Source organism: Elgaria multicarinata, chromosome 1 (assembly GCF_023053635.1).
Source record: "Elgaria multicarinata webbii isolate HBS135686 ecotype San Diego chromosome 1, rElgMul1.1.pri, whole genome shotgun sequence".
NCBI lineage: Eukaryota > Metazoa > Chordata > Lepidosauria > Squamata > Anguidae > Elgaria > Elgaria multicarinata.
The window spans coordinates 183,613,301-183,631,069 of record NC_086171.1 but is presented as its reverse complement, the minus strand read 5'-3'; the positions used below and the strand labels follow the sequence as shown (position 1 = coordinate 183,631,069).

Below are 17,769 nucleotides of genomic sequence, written 5' to 3'. Positions count from 1 at the left end.
AGTATGAAGAATGGCTTGGCAAAACATGTAAATAAAAATCAAAACAGAATAAACCTGTCTCCCCGCTCACTTCTCTTTTCCCATTTGCATTATTTGCGTGCGCGCGCACACACACACACACACACACACACACACACACACACAGAGAAATGGCTAAAAAAACATCTCGGGGAAATGCCTAAAATCTGTATTATCCAGTCATGTGAGGAATGGCAGGACACACTGTGTGGGCTGTAGGTAGGATGTGTTATTGCTGAAACAGATTTTGACTTGAGTTCTGTTATGTACATATGGAGTCATTCCTGTTATTACTATGATGACAATATAGTTGTGAACTGTATTATTGGCATTTGAGGTTCTTCTATATTGTGTTATTAGCCAGCTATGATGTTTACATTTCCTAGGTTATGGCAACACAGTTTGTTGATGTATTCTTGAATAGGAAAAGAACTTAAAAAATATAACGTTTGATTATAAACTTTCAGAAATAGATATGCAAAGTATTTGGGGGTTGGGAGAAACTTCATCTAAAATGTGAAGGTAACCTTAGCATAGAAGTCTGGAAAGGATATACAACACATTGGCTTGGTTCAGACAACACGCTAAACTGTGCTGCTTAACCACAAAATGGTTAACGGAATGCATTCTATTAACCATTTTGTGGTTAAGCAGCACGGTTAGCGTATTGTCTGAACCAGGCCATTGGAGCAACAGTGGATTTCTTCCTAGCCTTCTCTATTTTTGTTATATTTCTATACTGCCCAATAGCCACGGCGCTCTGGGCGGTTCACAAAACAAAACTTAGAACCATAAATAGGATGACCATATGAAAAGGAGGACAGGGCTCCTGTATCTTTATTTATTTAGAATATTTATATACCGCTCCCCATTGAAAATTTTTGGAGCGGTGTACAAGATAAAATGAAAATCTTTAACAGTTGCATAGAAAAGGGAATTTCAGCAGGTGTCGTTTGTATATATGGAGAACCTGGTGAAATTCCCACTTCATCATAACAGTTAAAGGTGCAGGAGCTATACTAGAGTGACCAGATTTAAAAGAGGGCAGGGCACCTGCAGCTTTAACTGTTGTGACAAAGAGGAAATTTCACCAGATTCCCCATATATACAGATGACATCTGCTGAAATTCCCTTTTCAATACAACTGTTAAAGATACAGGAGCCCTGTCCTCCTTTTCATATGGTCACCCTAACCATAAATGACAATAACATAATAATAAAATATAAAAACCTTAAGTTTAAACAGAATAAAACCAAAGTAAAAATCAGGGTAAAGCCAGCAGCAGTTCAAAGATCTAAAAATGCACTAGCATAATTTTTAACACTGAAGGGCTAAAAAGCCTGGGGAAATAATAAAAAAAAGTTTTTTACTTGGTGCCAAAAAGACCACAATGTGGGCTAGCCTCTCTGGGAAGAGCATTCCAGAACTGGGGTGCCACCACGGCAAAGGCCCTTTCCTTAGCAGCCACACCCCACACACACATTTATGCAACTGTTGCAATTTGTCAGAGGGCAAGGTTCTCAGATTACAGGGCTGTGTGGATTAGGAGTATTGCATTTCAACTGCCAGAAGCCTTACCATCTGTATGTTTTTGTTTTTTTAAAGGTCTTGAATCAGAACTTCCAGCAGCCAATTGCTAGCGCATTACCTCCTTCATTACTAGTGCTTTTGGTAATTCAAGCCCCTTAGTGGACCAGAGAGATTAGGCTCTGTGGATCAAGGGCTCCCCCTAGACAGCAGTTTGAACATGAAGTCTGTCAACTAATCACGCAGCCTGAAGACTGTCAGCTGACTCCACAAGCCAATTGAAATAAACCAGACCTTATAAAGCTGTTATATTCAGGGCAGTTCCTTAGGCTCTGTAGCTTGTCCCATTGAGTATCCACAGACTCCCTTCCATGCTTTACAAAGTGACCCTCAGACTGTCTTTGATTGTGTCATTTGCCTTTGGCCCTTGGGGTGTTGATCCTGTCACCATCTTCCAGCTTGAGTCCACTACCTGCAGCTTCTTCTGCACCCTTCTTCTGGGTAAAGAAGCATAGACTGTATTACCAATTGCCAGAGGCCAAAAGAAACAGTGCACCTACATTACACACCAACACCTATCCCTAATTAAATTGTACCTTTGCATCAATTGGATTTATATACACAGTTATAAGAATTAACCTTGAATGACATTTCAACAAATACTTCTTAGCTTGATACGATAATTATTCTAGCAAAAACACAATCTAGTGCAAGATAATGAAATAGAGGATATTAACTGAAAACAAGGAGAGTTGTGAATTTCGTAATGTTGCACCTTCTAGATACAAAGGAAATCCCATCGAGAGACAAAGGAAATCCACTACCACAATCACCCTTTTCACAACTTGGTGTTTAATAATCACTATAATTTCCTAAAGGTTGTCTCTGTCATCCAGGTATTGAAAGTTTTCAAATATTTAATCATAAGTTTTGCCGTTTATTACCACTTCTCTAAGAGTGCAATCTTATACAAATCTACATAAGTAAGCCTCACTGAGTTCATTGAGACCTACTTCCAAGTAAGTGTGTATAGGCTTAGGTTATATCCAACGGTGGTTTTGCCTAAGTAGAAAGCACTTCCATAGGGATTCAGCTTGTGTTGGATGGGGTTATGCTCCCCCTGAAGACACAGGTCCGCAGCTTGGGTGTACTTCTGGATTCAGCCCTGAGCCTGGATGCCCAGGTTTTGGCGGTGGCCAGGAGTGCTTTTGCACAGTTAAAGCTAGTGCGCCAGCTGTGCCCGTTCCTAGCGATGTCGGACCTGGCCACGGTGACACATGCCTTAGTTACCTCCCAATTGGATTATTGTAACGCACTCTGTGTGGGGCTGTCTTTGAAGAGTGTTCGGAAACTGCAGCTGGTTCAAAGAGCTGCAGCCAGATTGTTGACTGGGGCTGGTTACAGGGAGCATACAACTCCCCTGTTAAAACAACTCCACTGGCTTCCAGTCTGTTTCCGGGCTCAATTCAAAGTGCTGGTTATGACCTATAAAGCCCTATATGGCTCTGGTCCAGGTTATTTGAAAGACCGTATTCTCCCTTATGAGCCTGCCTGTGCTTTGAGATCTTCTGGAGAAGCCCTTCTTTCAGTCTCACCATCTTCACAGGCGCGCTTGGTGGGAACCTGGGAGAGGGCCTTCTCAGTGGCTGCTCCAGTGCTTTGGAACTCTCTTCCCGGGGAAGCTAGGGTGGTTCCCTCCTTGATGGGGTTTCGGAAGCAGGCTAAAACTTTTTTGTTCCAGCAGGCCTTTGGAGGATAATCTGGCCCTCCATCTATGTTAATGTCTTATAATTTTGTTGTGTATTTTAAACGTTTATGTGTGTCCCCCCCCCCAATGTATGTTTTAAACTTTGTAAGGCCGCCTTGAGGCCCAGCATTGGGCAAAAGGCGGGATACAAATAAATATAATAATAATAATAATAATAATAATAATAATAATAATAATAATAATTGCTGATCTCCCTGACACACTTACAATCCCTGCAGACATGGAGAAGGAATTTAATCCTTTTCTCCAGCACTATAGTCCTGAAGAAACCCCCTCTTTGGGTACTTTAGGGTGAAATCCTGTGCTAAGTACATGGATATATTATTACAACCTGAAAAACCCATATTCTCCCTTATGCATCTTCAGGGGAAGCCCTTCTCTCAGTCCCACCACCATCACAGGTACGCCTGGTGGGAACATAGGAGAGGGCCTTCTCAGTGGCTGCTCCAGTGCTCTAGAACTCCCTTCCCAGGGAAGCTAGACTGGCTCCCTCCTTGATGTATTTTCGGAGGCAGGCAAAAACTTTTTTATTCTAGCAGGCCTTTGGTGAATAATCTGGACTTCCATCTATGCCTGGGACTTGTATTTTAAATATTTAAAATGTTTTGATATTGAAACCTGTTTATTTATATGTTTAACTTTTGTATATTTCTATTTATAGCTTTTAACTGTATATGTTTTAATTTTGTAAAGTTGCCTTGGAGCGAAAGGCAGGATACAAATAAAGATGATGGTGATAACAACCACCACCACCTCGCAGCCTCTTACTGTGCAGAGATTGGCATGCCTAAACCTATTAAAATCAATAGCAGCTAAGGATGTCTAACTCTGCAAAGGATCAGGCTATAAGTCTCACTGGATGAGCTCTTATGCCAGACAATTCCCCTGGTTCCATGGGAACCTGACGATAGAACAAAGGTTTTTAGTTTTAAGGCATTAATTGAAGACCCAGACTGCTTAGCCCTAGCTGTTTTGCACAGTATTATATATTAGCTGTTGTAGCAAAAGTGACAGCTTGCATTGTTGCAACAGTTATAGGTGGCTTGAAATAGGATTGGATTTAAAAGCACTTGCTACTTGATTAAAGTGGGCAACGGTGAGATGGATTATTCCAGAGGAATAGTATGACTACATTTCTTCCAGGTATCTTTCACAAGGGTCATGTAAAATGACTGAGATGTGTACAAGGCAAAATAAAATAGTCTCAATGATTCTAAGGGATTTGAGCCAAGTCACAAGTGTTTCTTTGTGTGAGTTAAGATGCTGCCAAGTAACACTCCTGACTGATTGGATTGGCAATACTTTCCTGTTTTATGCTAGGGTTGCTCAGTTTGCTGATCTCACATGTCCACAAGTTATTCTTGTTATTATTTTTCACCCTTTTCTCCTCCAAGGAACCCAAGGTGACTTACATAACCCTCCTCCTCTCCATTTTATCTTCACAACTTCAAAAGTGAAATTTGTTTTAAAATGCAAACTTGATTAACAGCCAAACCATTCTGGTAATAGCAACTGTCTTTTGGTTAATTATTGGAAGGAAATAAGATCCTATAGTATCATCTTTTTCTCCAGCAATTAAAAGACAAAATACTGTTATCCCGTGGGGAGACAGCTCTTCTTTTCCAGGATTACAATAGACCAAGGCTAAGCAATAAACCAAGGCCAAGGCCATCTACACCAAGCAGGATATAACACTTTGGAAACAATTTGAAAACAGTATTTATAATGTGTCCTGGGCCTGAACAGTTGTCAGAACTGTTATAAACTGTTATAAAGCAGTAGTGTAGATCCTGCCCAAATCTGCCCTCTGCTGGGGAATTACATCTATAGGAATAACTTGACAAGGGTAAATGTGTCTTTATAAGCCATGTTAGGGTTTTAAAAAAATAACAAGCAGTGTCTCCCACCCACCAACCTCATTTTCATCAGGAGAGCAGTGTGCAGGGAGGGTTAACTTTTTTCCTCCCCCATAAGGATCCTGATGAAAATTGACCCCAGCCCCCAACAAACACCAATAGTAATGTGTCTTTCCCTTAGGGGCTAATAGCAGATGGTGGTGCAGGGACTTTCATTAGAATCACTGTGCGGGAAGAAAGGGATAAACCTTTCATCCCTGCATGCTGTGGTCCTGATGAAAATTGGGCTCTTCCCACCTGTTTTTTTTTTAAATAAAAAACTCACATGGTTGATAAAAAAAAAATGCATTTTGTGTCACAATTTGGCACTCACAGAGCAATCTGGCCTAAGTGGAAAGAAAATATCAAGCATAAAGTCTTCCTACAAATTTTTTCTTTACCCTTACATTTCCTGAAAGTGGTTCATTTTTCATGCACTGATAAACATAGAGATGTCTATGAGCAGAAATACACAGCAGCCCACACTTATCACTGTGCTTAGGACATTATGTGTGAATTGGCTGGTAGAAAAGACATTAAATTGAATAGTAGGTGCATGTGTCATACATGTATGCAATGTAACACTCCCCCAACTCACACAATGATTACCTTTTGGGAGGGGAGTTAAAGAATGTTGGGAATGGAAGGGAGGATCATACATATGAGAAATACTGCCCAGTTTAAACATCATAGGCTGCAAGTGGGCACATGCATGTGTGTGTGCACATACATATACAACACTGTTTTGAAATGGCCCACATTGTGTTTCCAAAACACAGAAGGGACATGTTGCTACAGCACGCACAAAATGAGCTATATAATACTGATTAGGCAGAAATCATATGAAAATGGAGTAGAGTTAGAGTGGCATGATTGCACCCTGGAGATATTGCCTGCCTCCCAAATTTTTCAAAGGCAGTCTGAGTGTGCACAAGTGCTGACCTTTTCACCCATCTAGTCCTTCCCATTGCAATCAGTACTCAGGCAGGTAGGAGAATAGGCAAGAGAACCAGTGGTACCTTACTGAAAGCATTTTATATTACGATCGTTACTCGCCACTCATGGATATTCATGGGTCCTTTGGATGACAATGTCTGTGCGTTTCCCGCTCCTTCTGCTCATTTTCCCATCACAAACAAAAAAGACCCAGAAAATCCAATTTTTTTGGATTTAACAAAACTTGCCTCCATTTTCTACAGTGTGCAGGAGAAGCAGCACAATTAAAAGACTCACTGAATGGACCACACAGTCATTGCTTGCTTCCCCTTTCTTCCCCGTGTGAAGAAAGAGGAAGCTGTTCATCCCTATTGTGGGACAGAAGCAGGGGGCAAAGCGATGGGAGGGAAATGTGATTCGCCCCCACCCCTATCTGATGATCCTCTCTAAGGGGCAGATAGGATCTCTAGGTTGCAATTTGGCAACCTACTCAAAATAAATTACTAGCAATGGTTTCCTCAGAGATTCATCAAACTGTTGGGTAAACAGACAGCAAATACCTTAAGAGAGGCCAGCTATACCCATCCAAAGTTCTGAAAGTACAGAAGACTGCTCCATAAAGCCTTAATCTCATTGAGTGGTTCACCTGTGTCTGGGTTGTATAACAAGACTGCAGGTGGGGGGCTCCAATGATTCCATGTGTCTATACACCCACACCCATATATATCTATGGGTGAACCGCCCAGGGAGCTTCGGCTGTTGTGCGTTATAAAAATGCAATAATAATAATAATAATAATAATAATAATAATAATAATAATAATAATAATAATAATAATAATAATATACAGATAGAGAGAGAGAGAGAGAGAGAATATAGAAAACTATATTTCAAAGAGAAGGGTTCTGTGTAACTTAGCCTTCTCCATGGAGTGTTATTTTTATGCAGACGGAATTGGAAGCTTCATGGGATCCCTTCTCCCTCACCATCTGAAGCAGTACAGCTAAGACAACGGTTTTTCCACTTAAGTGAGGACTAGTCCTTATTTAAAAAATGGGGGTGACTTCTTAGGGGAAATTAAAATACTAGGAATGCATGGGACTGGACTGTTGAATGAGAGAAGCAGACTGAAAAGCCTTTCTCCTGATTTTCTTTCCTGGTGGGTTTTTATTTGTCCTCTCCATTCTACCACTCCCATGATTCTCCAAGAATGTGCAGCTCACGTATGTGTGACAGCAAAAAACATCCAGCCAATATAAATACAAAGCATGTTGCTTAACTGGCTTAGGTCATCCAAGTTCTATCTGGCTACATGGCATTGGTTGTTTTAGAGGGCAGGGACACAGGCTAAACGGATTAATGATTTGAGCTGGCAATCTGCAGGCATTTGCCAACAGGAGACATCTTCATTTCATAAAACCTCTGGCATCTGAAACACAGCACAATAGCAAACATATAGAACTATTGTTACTGTTAGAAAATATATTGCAGAAATTGACATCACCACCCAGGGTGGTCATAAGATTTGAGGTGCCTAGTGGAAAGGGATCTGCAGTTTAGTAAATGGAGAAGCTTATTGCACATGTGACCGTTATTGTTAAGTGACCAAGTAGATGGCCATGCCAAGAGGTTGTTGGTGGAAGACTCATTTAAGCTTGGGATCAGGAGGTTACATAGACGCAAGAAAACATACACCTGTATCTGGGCTAGGATGGAGCTGTAACTAGCCTTACCTAGGGGAGGAGATTTCCAGTTGAGCAATGAGATCAGTTAAAATACTGTTGCTTATGAGGTGAGATGTGGATGGGGAAAGGAAACAGTGATAGGTAGATCAGTCTGAGGTTCAAATTCAAATGGCTGACAATACTGTATGGAGCACAATTGAAGCCATGGGGGCTGACTGAAAGAAGCATGCTTCATTCATGAACATATGTGAGATCATGGTCGATGGCCAGAGGTTATAGCTGTGATGAGGTTTTTTGATGCTGTATATGACAGAAACTAAGGCCATAGCTAGACCTAAAGTTTATCCCTGGATCGTCCAGGGGCCAAACCTGTTCATCTAGGTGACACACAGGGGATCCAGTGCTCAGGCAGGGGCGAACCCTGGATGATCCCAGGATAAACCTTAGGTCTAGCTGTGGCCTAAGAAATGAATGGCTGTATCCACTGTGGTAGTGGCTGGTGTTACCCATGACTAGAGATGTAACATTTCCAGAAATTTTGTGGCCATGGGAAAAATGGTCTTTTTCCAGTTTTTTTCCCCCCAGGAAAATTTGCTCTAGCATAAGCAAAAAGCTCATTCAGAAAGAGACAGAGATGATCACAAAATGCTATGCTTTCCTCCTTATTTTGTGTGAAGAGGGAAGGACCCATGGCTTCTGCTAAGTTTCAATTAATTCTTTAACCAACAGAGCTGTGATGCGAAACAAGAAAATAATGCAGAGACCAGGACAAAGTTTCTTGGTCTCTGAAACCACTCAAGCTGAAACATGTTTGGCTTCGTTTTGAGATCATTGTGCATTTTTTCCTCTTAATTCCATGAGCATCATACTATGCAAATTTATGGTGCGACCACCCTTGGAATACTGTGTACAGTTCTGGTCACCACACCTAAAAAGATATTGTAGAGTTGGAAAAAGGGCAGATGGACCCTTGGTCTGATCCAGCATGGCTCTTATGTTCTTTTATGGTTTCTAGTTTGACACTATGTCCTCTTTCACCTTAGAATGTTATCCTTCCTGTAATACTTACTATATTTTTCGTTTGGCCAATTCATAGAGCCTCCAGCTTTTAGAGGTAGTATGCTTCCAAATACCTGTTACTGGGGAGCAACAACAGAAGTCTATTACTTTCAGGCTCTGCTAGTAGATTTCTTGGAACCAGTTACTTTGCCACTGTAGAAATCAGAATATGGAATTGTGTACAGGAAAGTTGCCTAATACCAAGACAGACTACTGGGCCATCTACCTGAGTATTGCTTACATAGGTTGGCAGCTCTAAAGTTTCAGACAGGAGTCTTTCCTAGCCTTGGAGATGTCAGGAACTAAACCTGGCTGGGACCTTCTGTTCTATCACTGAGCTACAGACTTTCCAGCAGGACTCTTCTTTTGCTTCTAGCTTGAATGATCAAGGCTTATTGCTTTGAGAACTTCTTAAACAAAAAACAGTCAAGGATGGTTTTGAAGTTTGTTTGTTTAATTTAGTGACGGGTTTGGTTACAACAGCTGGGATTGTTTAACTTGGAAAAAAGGAGGCTAAGGGGAGACATGATAGAGGTGTACAAAATTATGCAAGGTGTGGAGTATGCGGAATGGGAGACACTTTTCTTCCTCTTTCAAAATACTAGAACCCGGGGTAGGAGATTCAGGACAAATAAAAGGAAGTACTTCTTCACACAGCGCATAGTTAAATTATGGAATTCACTACTACAAGATGTAGTGATGGCCACCAATTTGGATGGCTTTAAAAGGGGGGTTGGATAAATTCCCAGAGGAGAAGGCTATCAGTGGTACTAGCCTTGATGGGTATGTGCAACCTCCAGTATCTGAGGCAGTAAGCCTATGTGCACCAGTTGCTGGGGAACATGGGTGGGAGGGTGCTGTTGCACTATGTCCTGCTTGTTGTTCCTTGGTCAACATCTGGTCGACTATTGGGCGGTATAAAAATGTAATAAATAAATGTAATAAATATATTTAAAACATTTTGTAATTGCCTTTCAGGGCAGAAGCCCTCCCAAGGTTGTTGTTGTTATTATTATTATTATTATTATTATTATTATTATTAATTTATATAGCACCATCAATGTACATGGTGCTGTACAGAGTAACATGGCTTATAACTGTACATAAAACAATATAAACATTAAAAGCAATAAAATCACAGGCAGTAAAATATCAGTTAAAAACAGTAAAAGCTAATGGTAAAAATTAACAATAAAATCAACAAGGGCAGTAGCAGCAAAACAGTTGCCCATTGTGTGAACAGAGTGCTGGACTAGATGGACCCTCGGTCTGATCCAGCATGGCTCTTCTTATGTTCTTATGACCCTACATGTTCCCCTCAAATGATCAAGAGTCGCCAGCTAAAAATAAAATTATATTTACAGTGAAAGACATTTTTCCCTTTTGAAGTTTTCATATACCAAGCCAATACACTGCCCTGGAATTACCAAGGTCTAGGACAGCCTGCAGATACTGATGCATCTGTCTGTGAAAGGATGGGAGTTGCAATTCAGCACAGATGGAGGACACCAGGCCCCCATCTATACGACAACGGGATTGCTCTTCTTTGAATATAAACCTGAATTTTCGTAGATTCGAATCTACACAAAGAGCGTCAAACTACAGCAACAGCGATTCATCTCCTGAAATTTTTTTTGTAGTGCAATTATTAATGCGCACATACAATGCTATGGAGTATAGATGAGCGAAGCTATACATTTTATCTGTGGAGCTCTGCAGATTCAAAGAGGAAAACTGAGGGTGGAAAGGAATGAGGAAGATGCAAGAGGGGGACTGAACATGTCTCCTCTCTCTCTCTCTGCCGGTTCCCCCCTCTTTGTTTTAATTTCAAAGGCTGTATCTGCCCATTCCCCATATAGGAGGAAAACCGAGTGAGGAAAGGAATGAGGCAGCAGACGAGGATGCAAGCAGGGGACTGAACACGTCTCCTCCCTCTCGCTGCCTGTTCCCCCACTCTTTGTTTTAATTTTAAAAGCTCCATCTGTGGACCTCTGCAGATTCATATAATTCAACATGAAAAACGATGGGAAGGCAGCCAGAGGACACAATAGGTGGGAAGGCAGGAAATCGGCCAATCACTTTGTCCTGCCCTCAAAGTTACACCCACATTTCAAAGTGCGGTTTAACGCCCCCAAGGACACATAACTATAATGCAGTGCAAACTCGAAGGTTGATCCAAAAGTTGCAGTAAATCACAACTACGAATATGCACATTATGACGTTAAAAACCTGGCGCAGCGGCAAATGGCCGGCTGTGTCATGTGTCCTGAAACACGAATCTGCGCATTACATCAGGATAAAGAAGCCGTATAGACATCCCCCCAGATGTGTTGGACTTCCAGTTTGTGGAACACTGATCTAGGGATTTCTAGAACCTAAGGAGCTACCTTATCTTTGATGGGGGGCAGGGTTGGGGAAGAGAGAGAATCCCACAAGGTATTGACTCGCAGAAGCTTAGTGGACACTTTCTGTGCAGCTCAGTGGTAGGCATGTTTACTTGGAATTAAGTCTCACTGTATTCAATGGCCTCCTAGTCATGATGATTATATACTACCTCCCAGCATCCGAGGCATTGTGCCTTTCAATATTGGCTGCTGGGAAACACGATCGGGAGATGCTCCTGCGCTCATGTCCTGCTTGTGCGCTTCCCATGGGCATCTGGTTAGCCACTGGGCGAACAGAACGCTGGACTCGATAGGCCTTCGGCCTGCTCCAGCAGGGCTCCTCTTAAGTTCTTGTGAAAGGAAGCACCTCTCCTAGGCTTCTCGTAACGTTTAACTCTGTGACGCAAAGCCCGGGAGGCGCGTCCCTCCGCCTCCTGCACTCACCGGCACGGAAACGCCCGACGACGCGTTGCGCGCCCCGGGCGCCTCCTTCTCCTCCGCGGCGCGCTCTACGACGACGACGACGCCCCCTTCGTGCCCTACAAGGGGATTGGTGGAGGCGGCCTCAGACCTTTGCAAAAAGGAGGCGAGTCTATTTAAAGCCACCCTTTTGCCGCCACTCGCTTTTCGCCGCCTTTTGCCCCTCCAGCCGCTTCTCTTTCTTCCTCCTCCTCCGCCTCTCCGGCTGCAGAAGCTTCAGCATGTCAGACAAGCTCCAGTACAAAGTTGGTCAGTGGTTCTTCTTTTCTTTTCTTCCTTCTGTGTTTTAAGCTGCCTCAGCGCGAGGCCTGCAGAGATGATTCGGTTTCCCTTCGCAACCGTGGCGGCTGCTTGCAAACCAGAGCAATGGCGAAGCGCTCCGGATTTGCACGGGGTTGGAAGACGGGACGGGGGCAGAGGGGGCGTTTTTTCTTGCGTCTTTTCTCTTTCATTATTGCACCTAGATCCAGGACGTGATTCTTTATATAGCCCAAAGAATTTTGCCAGACCGATAAATCGCTCCCACCCCATCCAGCTGGATGCTCTTAATTTAAACTAGATGATATAATAATAATAATAATAATAATAATAATAATAATAATAATAATAATAATAATAATTTATGTATATGTTCTTAAATAAACCAAATATTTTTTATTCTAACTAGTCCCGTTCTAGAAATTTTCGCGTTCTGTAGTCCAAAATGGACTTTAGATTGACTAGCTAGCATGTAGTCTCTGAGCAAACTCCATGTGGGCTCTGAGGGAAAAGCGCCTTCTGGGAATTGTAGTCCTTCTGACCGTCCAGCGGAAGAACTGTGTTCTAGTCTTGTAGTCGCGACGACTACATTTCCCATAATGCTCCTGCGGGCCATGCTGTCAAGCTGCCTTTGCCTCCTTGCTGTTAAGCACACGCAAGGCGTCTATTGATTGTTCCCGCAATTGAGAAACCTTGATATTTTGAAATGTAGGACTCAAGCAAATCCGTCTGAGACGGGAGATTTTTCAAACAAAATACACGCCGTTTCTCCATATGCGTAAACTCAAACAATTTGCGAAGTCACGACTTGCTGCCTTTTCAGGAGGAATTTAAACATTTTAAATTTAGGGTGGAATCCTTTGCATGTTTAGACAGAAACAAATCCTACAACTCCCAGTGTTCCTCAGTCAGCCATGCTGGGAGTTTTAGGACTTTGTTTTCTGCCTAGGCATGCATAGGATTGCACCAATAGGCATTTATTTAATTATTCCCCAACATATTCTGACCACTTCTAAAGACATATGGCATAGGAGTATATGCCTAGTCTATTAAATAACAGTAGTCATATTGCAGTTGTATGTTTAAAAGATCAGAGCTGGAAAATGAAACTACTGATGTACTGGGGAATTCAGAAAGGGATCTCTCCAAGGTGGGAGAGTGGGCATCCAAATGGCAGATGCGGTTCAATGTAAGTTGATGCATGTTGGGGCAAAAAAACCCAACTTCAAGTATGACCTGATGGAATCTGAGCTGGCGGTGACAGAACAAGAAAAGAGATCTTTGGGTTGTGGTGGACAGCTCGATGAAAATGTCAACCCAGTGTGTGGCAGCTGTAAAGAAGGCGAACTCCATATTAGGCATTATAAGAAAAGGAATGGAGAATAAAACTGCCAGTATCATACTGCCTTTATACAAATCTAGGGTGCGACCACACTTAGAATACTGTGTACAGTTCTGGTCACCACACCTAAAAAAAAGATATAGAGCTGGAGAAAGTGCAGAAAAGGGCAAATAAAATTATTAAGGGACTAGAGCAACTCTCCTTTCAGCTTCATCCTCTTTGGATGATTTAACCGGAACCGAATGCTTCCCAGCTCCTGTCAGCTTTCCCCACAGGCTTTAGTGCCAGCAGTCTGGTTCCATTTTGGTTTAAGTGGATCCTGTCTCTCTTGAACAGGCCTGGCTTGTATCAAAATGTCCCCCAGTGTCGAACAAATCTGAACCCCTCCTTTCTGCACTACAGTCTCATCCACTCATTGAGACTCCTCAGCTTCACCTGCCTAGCTGGCCCTGCATGTAGAACTGGTAGCATTTCAGGTGGTCCTGGATTTCAACCTCCTACCTAGCAACTTAAATTTGGCTTCCAGGACCAAATAGGCTTCCTGTTTAGATGACACACTAAGCCACAGTGTTATGAGCTAAACATTATGGCTTAGCATGTCATGTGAACCATTCTTAACGATGGTGGCTACATAACCCTGGTTTAATCACGCTTATTAACCATTTGCTGCAAAAGGTTTAGTGGCCTAACCATGGCTTAGCACGTTGCCTGAACAGGCCCAACAGCACAGGTATCACTGCAGAACAGAACTGGTGTAATTGGATACCAAAAGAGTGCTATTGTGTTGCCAAAACATGGTGTGTGCTGATGTTATCAAGTTATATAATAAAAATATATACCAAAATGAAAATTTTACATGGGTGAAGCTTTGTAGCTACTTCCCCACTATTTTGCATTGAGGTCTTGAAGTATCTGAAGGTTGGGCTGTACAAAGAAATGACAACTCTGAGTCACCTGGTTTTGTTCAAGGGTAAAGTTGACCTAAGTCAATTATTCATTAAGTGGTTTGCATCAGCACTTTTGGTTCTCTGCTGTTTCGAAAGTTCCATATAATTTGCTTGATGCAGAGCTTGTCAGTCTCTAAAGTACTGCCAAGACTCTACTCTTACGGCATTGGGCATCTTTGTTTTTAAGTCCCAGACATGACCACCACAAGGCTTTGAAGAAACAAAGGGCAGCAGGTGTTGCTGACAAGTCAAAATTATTTAGGTTAATGGAATACTAATGAGCACTATAAGAGGATCACAAATTTACCGTACCATATCCTGTCCTAGTTCCTTTAAAATGACTGGCTATTGTGATGAAGTATTGGGTGGAATGGACCTAAGTAGTTTATTTTGAGGTTGCAATATGTCTGCTGTTCTCACTTGTACCACACACATGTACCACACACATGTTTAAAACTTTTTCTTTAACATCTGAGCACTCTTAACTTTCTTTCTTTCTTTCAAAGCCATTCTCATGAAATTTTGGCTTATGGTTACCAATTTTGCTTACTGTAATTATAGTTACTGGGAATCACTGAAGGGGTTTGTTGTGAGTTTTGTTTCCATCAGGAACTAGGAATGGCTTGCTGCTTTCCTTGCAAGCCCACATTTTAATTAAATGAAGGAAGACCACAATAAAGTGGAGATGGTGAAAGCGAGCTTACATTGTACAATTTCTTGTTTTTCTTGTTGGAGTTTCACCATCTCTGAGCTGTTGCGCCTTCTTAAGATACGGGAAGCTTAGAAGGTCACGATGCGAAGTTGATAGGGGAGCTGGAGCCCTTAAATAGCTCTACTCTGTGAGAGAAAGTTACATTGGAATGTGTGCTATTGAGAAGAATCAGGTTAGAGGTTCATCGAGTCTAGTATAGCTGGATCAGACCAGAGGTTCATCTAGTCTAGTATTCTGTTTTAATAATGGGCGGCCAGATGCCTCTAGTCTAGGACAGCCTTCCCCAACCTGAGTTGTAGTCCCACACATCTGGAGGGCACCAGGTTGGAGAAGGCTGCTCTAGTAAGATTACAAACATAACATGTTTCACCTAGAACGTGGACAATGGGAATAACAAAAGAAGAGGCAGGTATATGCAGAACCCCAAAGCAAAGGATCCCTATGGAAGAGGTGCAGCATGAGATCATATTGCTATGGCACTTATTCTTGGATCAAATAGATCCTGAGGCATGCTTTTTAGTGCATGTTAGAATAAAAATTACCTCACCAAACAGCCTTCTTTATATGTTGTAACAATTTTGGGGGCATCTATTTTCCAGGTGCTAATGTCTGGCTATGGATAGCAGAGGAGTGGACAGTAGAGGGGTCTTTTTAAAACTCTATGGGCCTGTTCAGACAATTGCTGGAAGGGGGTGGGTAGTGGAACCATGGAACGGGGAGGGGTAAGGAAACTACAATGGGCATGCCTCATTCATAATTGTAGAACCATGCCAGGCAGCATGGTTCCCTTAACCCTCTACTATCCACGGTCCCACCATCATCCTCTTGCTGTTGCAGCCATGCATCTCAGTGGCCACTGCAGTGGGAATGGGGTCATGCTGGACACTTGACAGTTGTGACCATAGAGATTGGCTGCATGGGCTAGAGCGTGGCCGGCGCTTCTGGGTGCTCTAGGCAGCCATCTCTATGGTCACGCAGATTTATCAATGGAGAGCCTGACAGATGACATGGTAAGCCACCCCGAGGCACTGAGTTCACTTCGTAGAGCGTGGGTTCTGAGAATGGGTAGTGGGTGGGGAAAACACTCGCCACATGACATGGTAATGTCACGTGGGGTTCTCCCAAATGCAACCCATGGTGGATTAACATGTTGTCTCAACGCAGCCTGTGAATTATTGGGGCAAGTCACTGGCAAAAGAATTCTCCTGTATTTGGAACAAGACTGGTATGTGGTGCAATATGGCCTGGCTGAAACTGACTGGGTTCAGTCAACACCATAACCAACAGAGGTTTGAATAGTCAACGGTTGGTTATTTAACCCACTGTGGGTTATTGTGTTGTGTGGAGGGAGATTTTAACCAATGGTTAGTTATTTGGCTGAAATAACCCACACAAAAAACCAACGCTGTGCAGAGTTGGCTCTTTGAACCACTGTTGGTTATTGTGTTGTGTGGCAGGCATTGTTGGTTATTTTTGTCAGCCACAGAGTTGCAAGGCAAGAGTGGTCAAAGTAGTGGCTGCTTTTCTAGTCCAGCTGGCAGGATAGATTTTTGGTAGCAATGGCTAATAGGACACTACTGGGAGGATTGCGGGGAGAGAGGGCAGGGGATGAGTGAGTCAACTCAGCATGTACTAATAGTCAACTCATCACTGATCCTCATCCACACCACGGTTGATTATTATCATGTCATGTGGGGAGTACCCCCTAGATAAACAAGTATCGAGTTGATTATTACCCCACTGTTGACTATCGTGTTGTCCAAACGCAGCCACTATGTCATAAATCTCAACATCCCTGAGATAGCTATTTATACAGGCTATATTTAGTATAGGACCCATTTTTGTGTGGGGGTCGAAGTTGGGGGTGGTGGAAACTTGCTGCTGGTTCTTGTAAAGCTGGCATATGCCCTTGGTTTTAAAAAAGTATAATTTCATTTCAGAATGTTGCAAGTCCATTGAAAATTTATCAACTGGCCAGTATTCCAGGAGCATCTGACTTCAAAGACTTTGAAGAACAAATTACCTAGAGGTTAAAGTTCCTTCCATCACAGAGGCCTTTACACCTAACTCCATCCATCTGCATATGAAAGTTATGGTTGTAAAGTCGACATGGAATTAAAAAAAAACGCTTTGTAGTACAACACTGTGGACACATCATTCCTTGCCTAATATGATTCAAGAGGGAATGATGAATGGCTGCTCTTCTTTCTCCCAGCTGCCTTACAGTGTCTGTTTTGATAGCTTCATAGCCACTGTGCTGATGAATGAACTACAGTTCTATCCCTGCATGTTTCAACCACCTGTTTCTCCCTGTGCTTGCAGCTGACATCAGCCTTGCTGAATGGGGTCGCAAGGCCCTGGAGATTGCTGAGAATGAGATGCCTGGTTTGATGAAGATGCGGGAGATGTACTCTGCAACAAAGCCACTCAAAGGTGCTCGGATTGCTGGTTGCCTACACATGACCCTGCAAACCGGGGTTCTGATTGAAACTCTGGTAGCTCTGGGTGCCGAGGTAAAGTTGCATTCGGGTTCTTTAGTAGATTTTTGTGAGAAAGTGCTTGTTCAGACATCACACTAAGCCAATGTGGATCACTCAAAAACATGATCCATGATGGCTTAGCATGCAGTGTGGTTAGCAGGCGTCCACAGTGGTTCCCTGTTGTCTGACGGGATCCCCGTGGCTGGATTGCTCTGTTCCGGGCAAAAAATATGGCAGACTATAGAGTCCACCGGCAAGAGTGACCTCCACTTCCTGC

The 17,769-nt window shown here is 42.6% G+C and overlaps 1 protein-coding gene across 1 annotated transcript in view; it reads left to right on the top strand.

The window, feature by feature from the left end:
• The first annotated feature begins 11,869 nt into the window (after positions 1 to 11,869).
• Positions 11,870 to 17,769, top strand: part of AHCY (adenosylhomocysteinase) — a 42,937-nt gene continuing 37,037 nt past the window's right edge. Inside the window, exons 1-2 of the mRNA XM_063145145.1 lie at positions 11,870 to 12,002; positions 17,335 to 17,525. Coding sequence (XP_063001215.1) covers positions 11,975 to 12,002; positions 17,335 to 17,525 — 219 coding nt within the window. The 5' untranslated portion in view covers positions 11,870 to 11,974. The remainder of the gene's footprint in view (positions 12,003 to 17,334; positions 17,526 to 17,769) is intronic.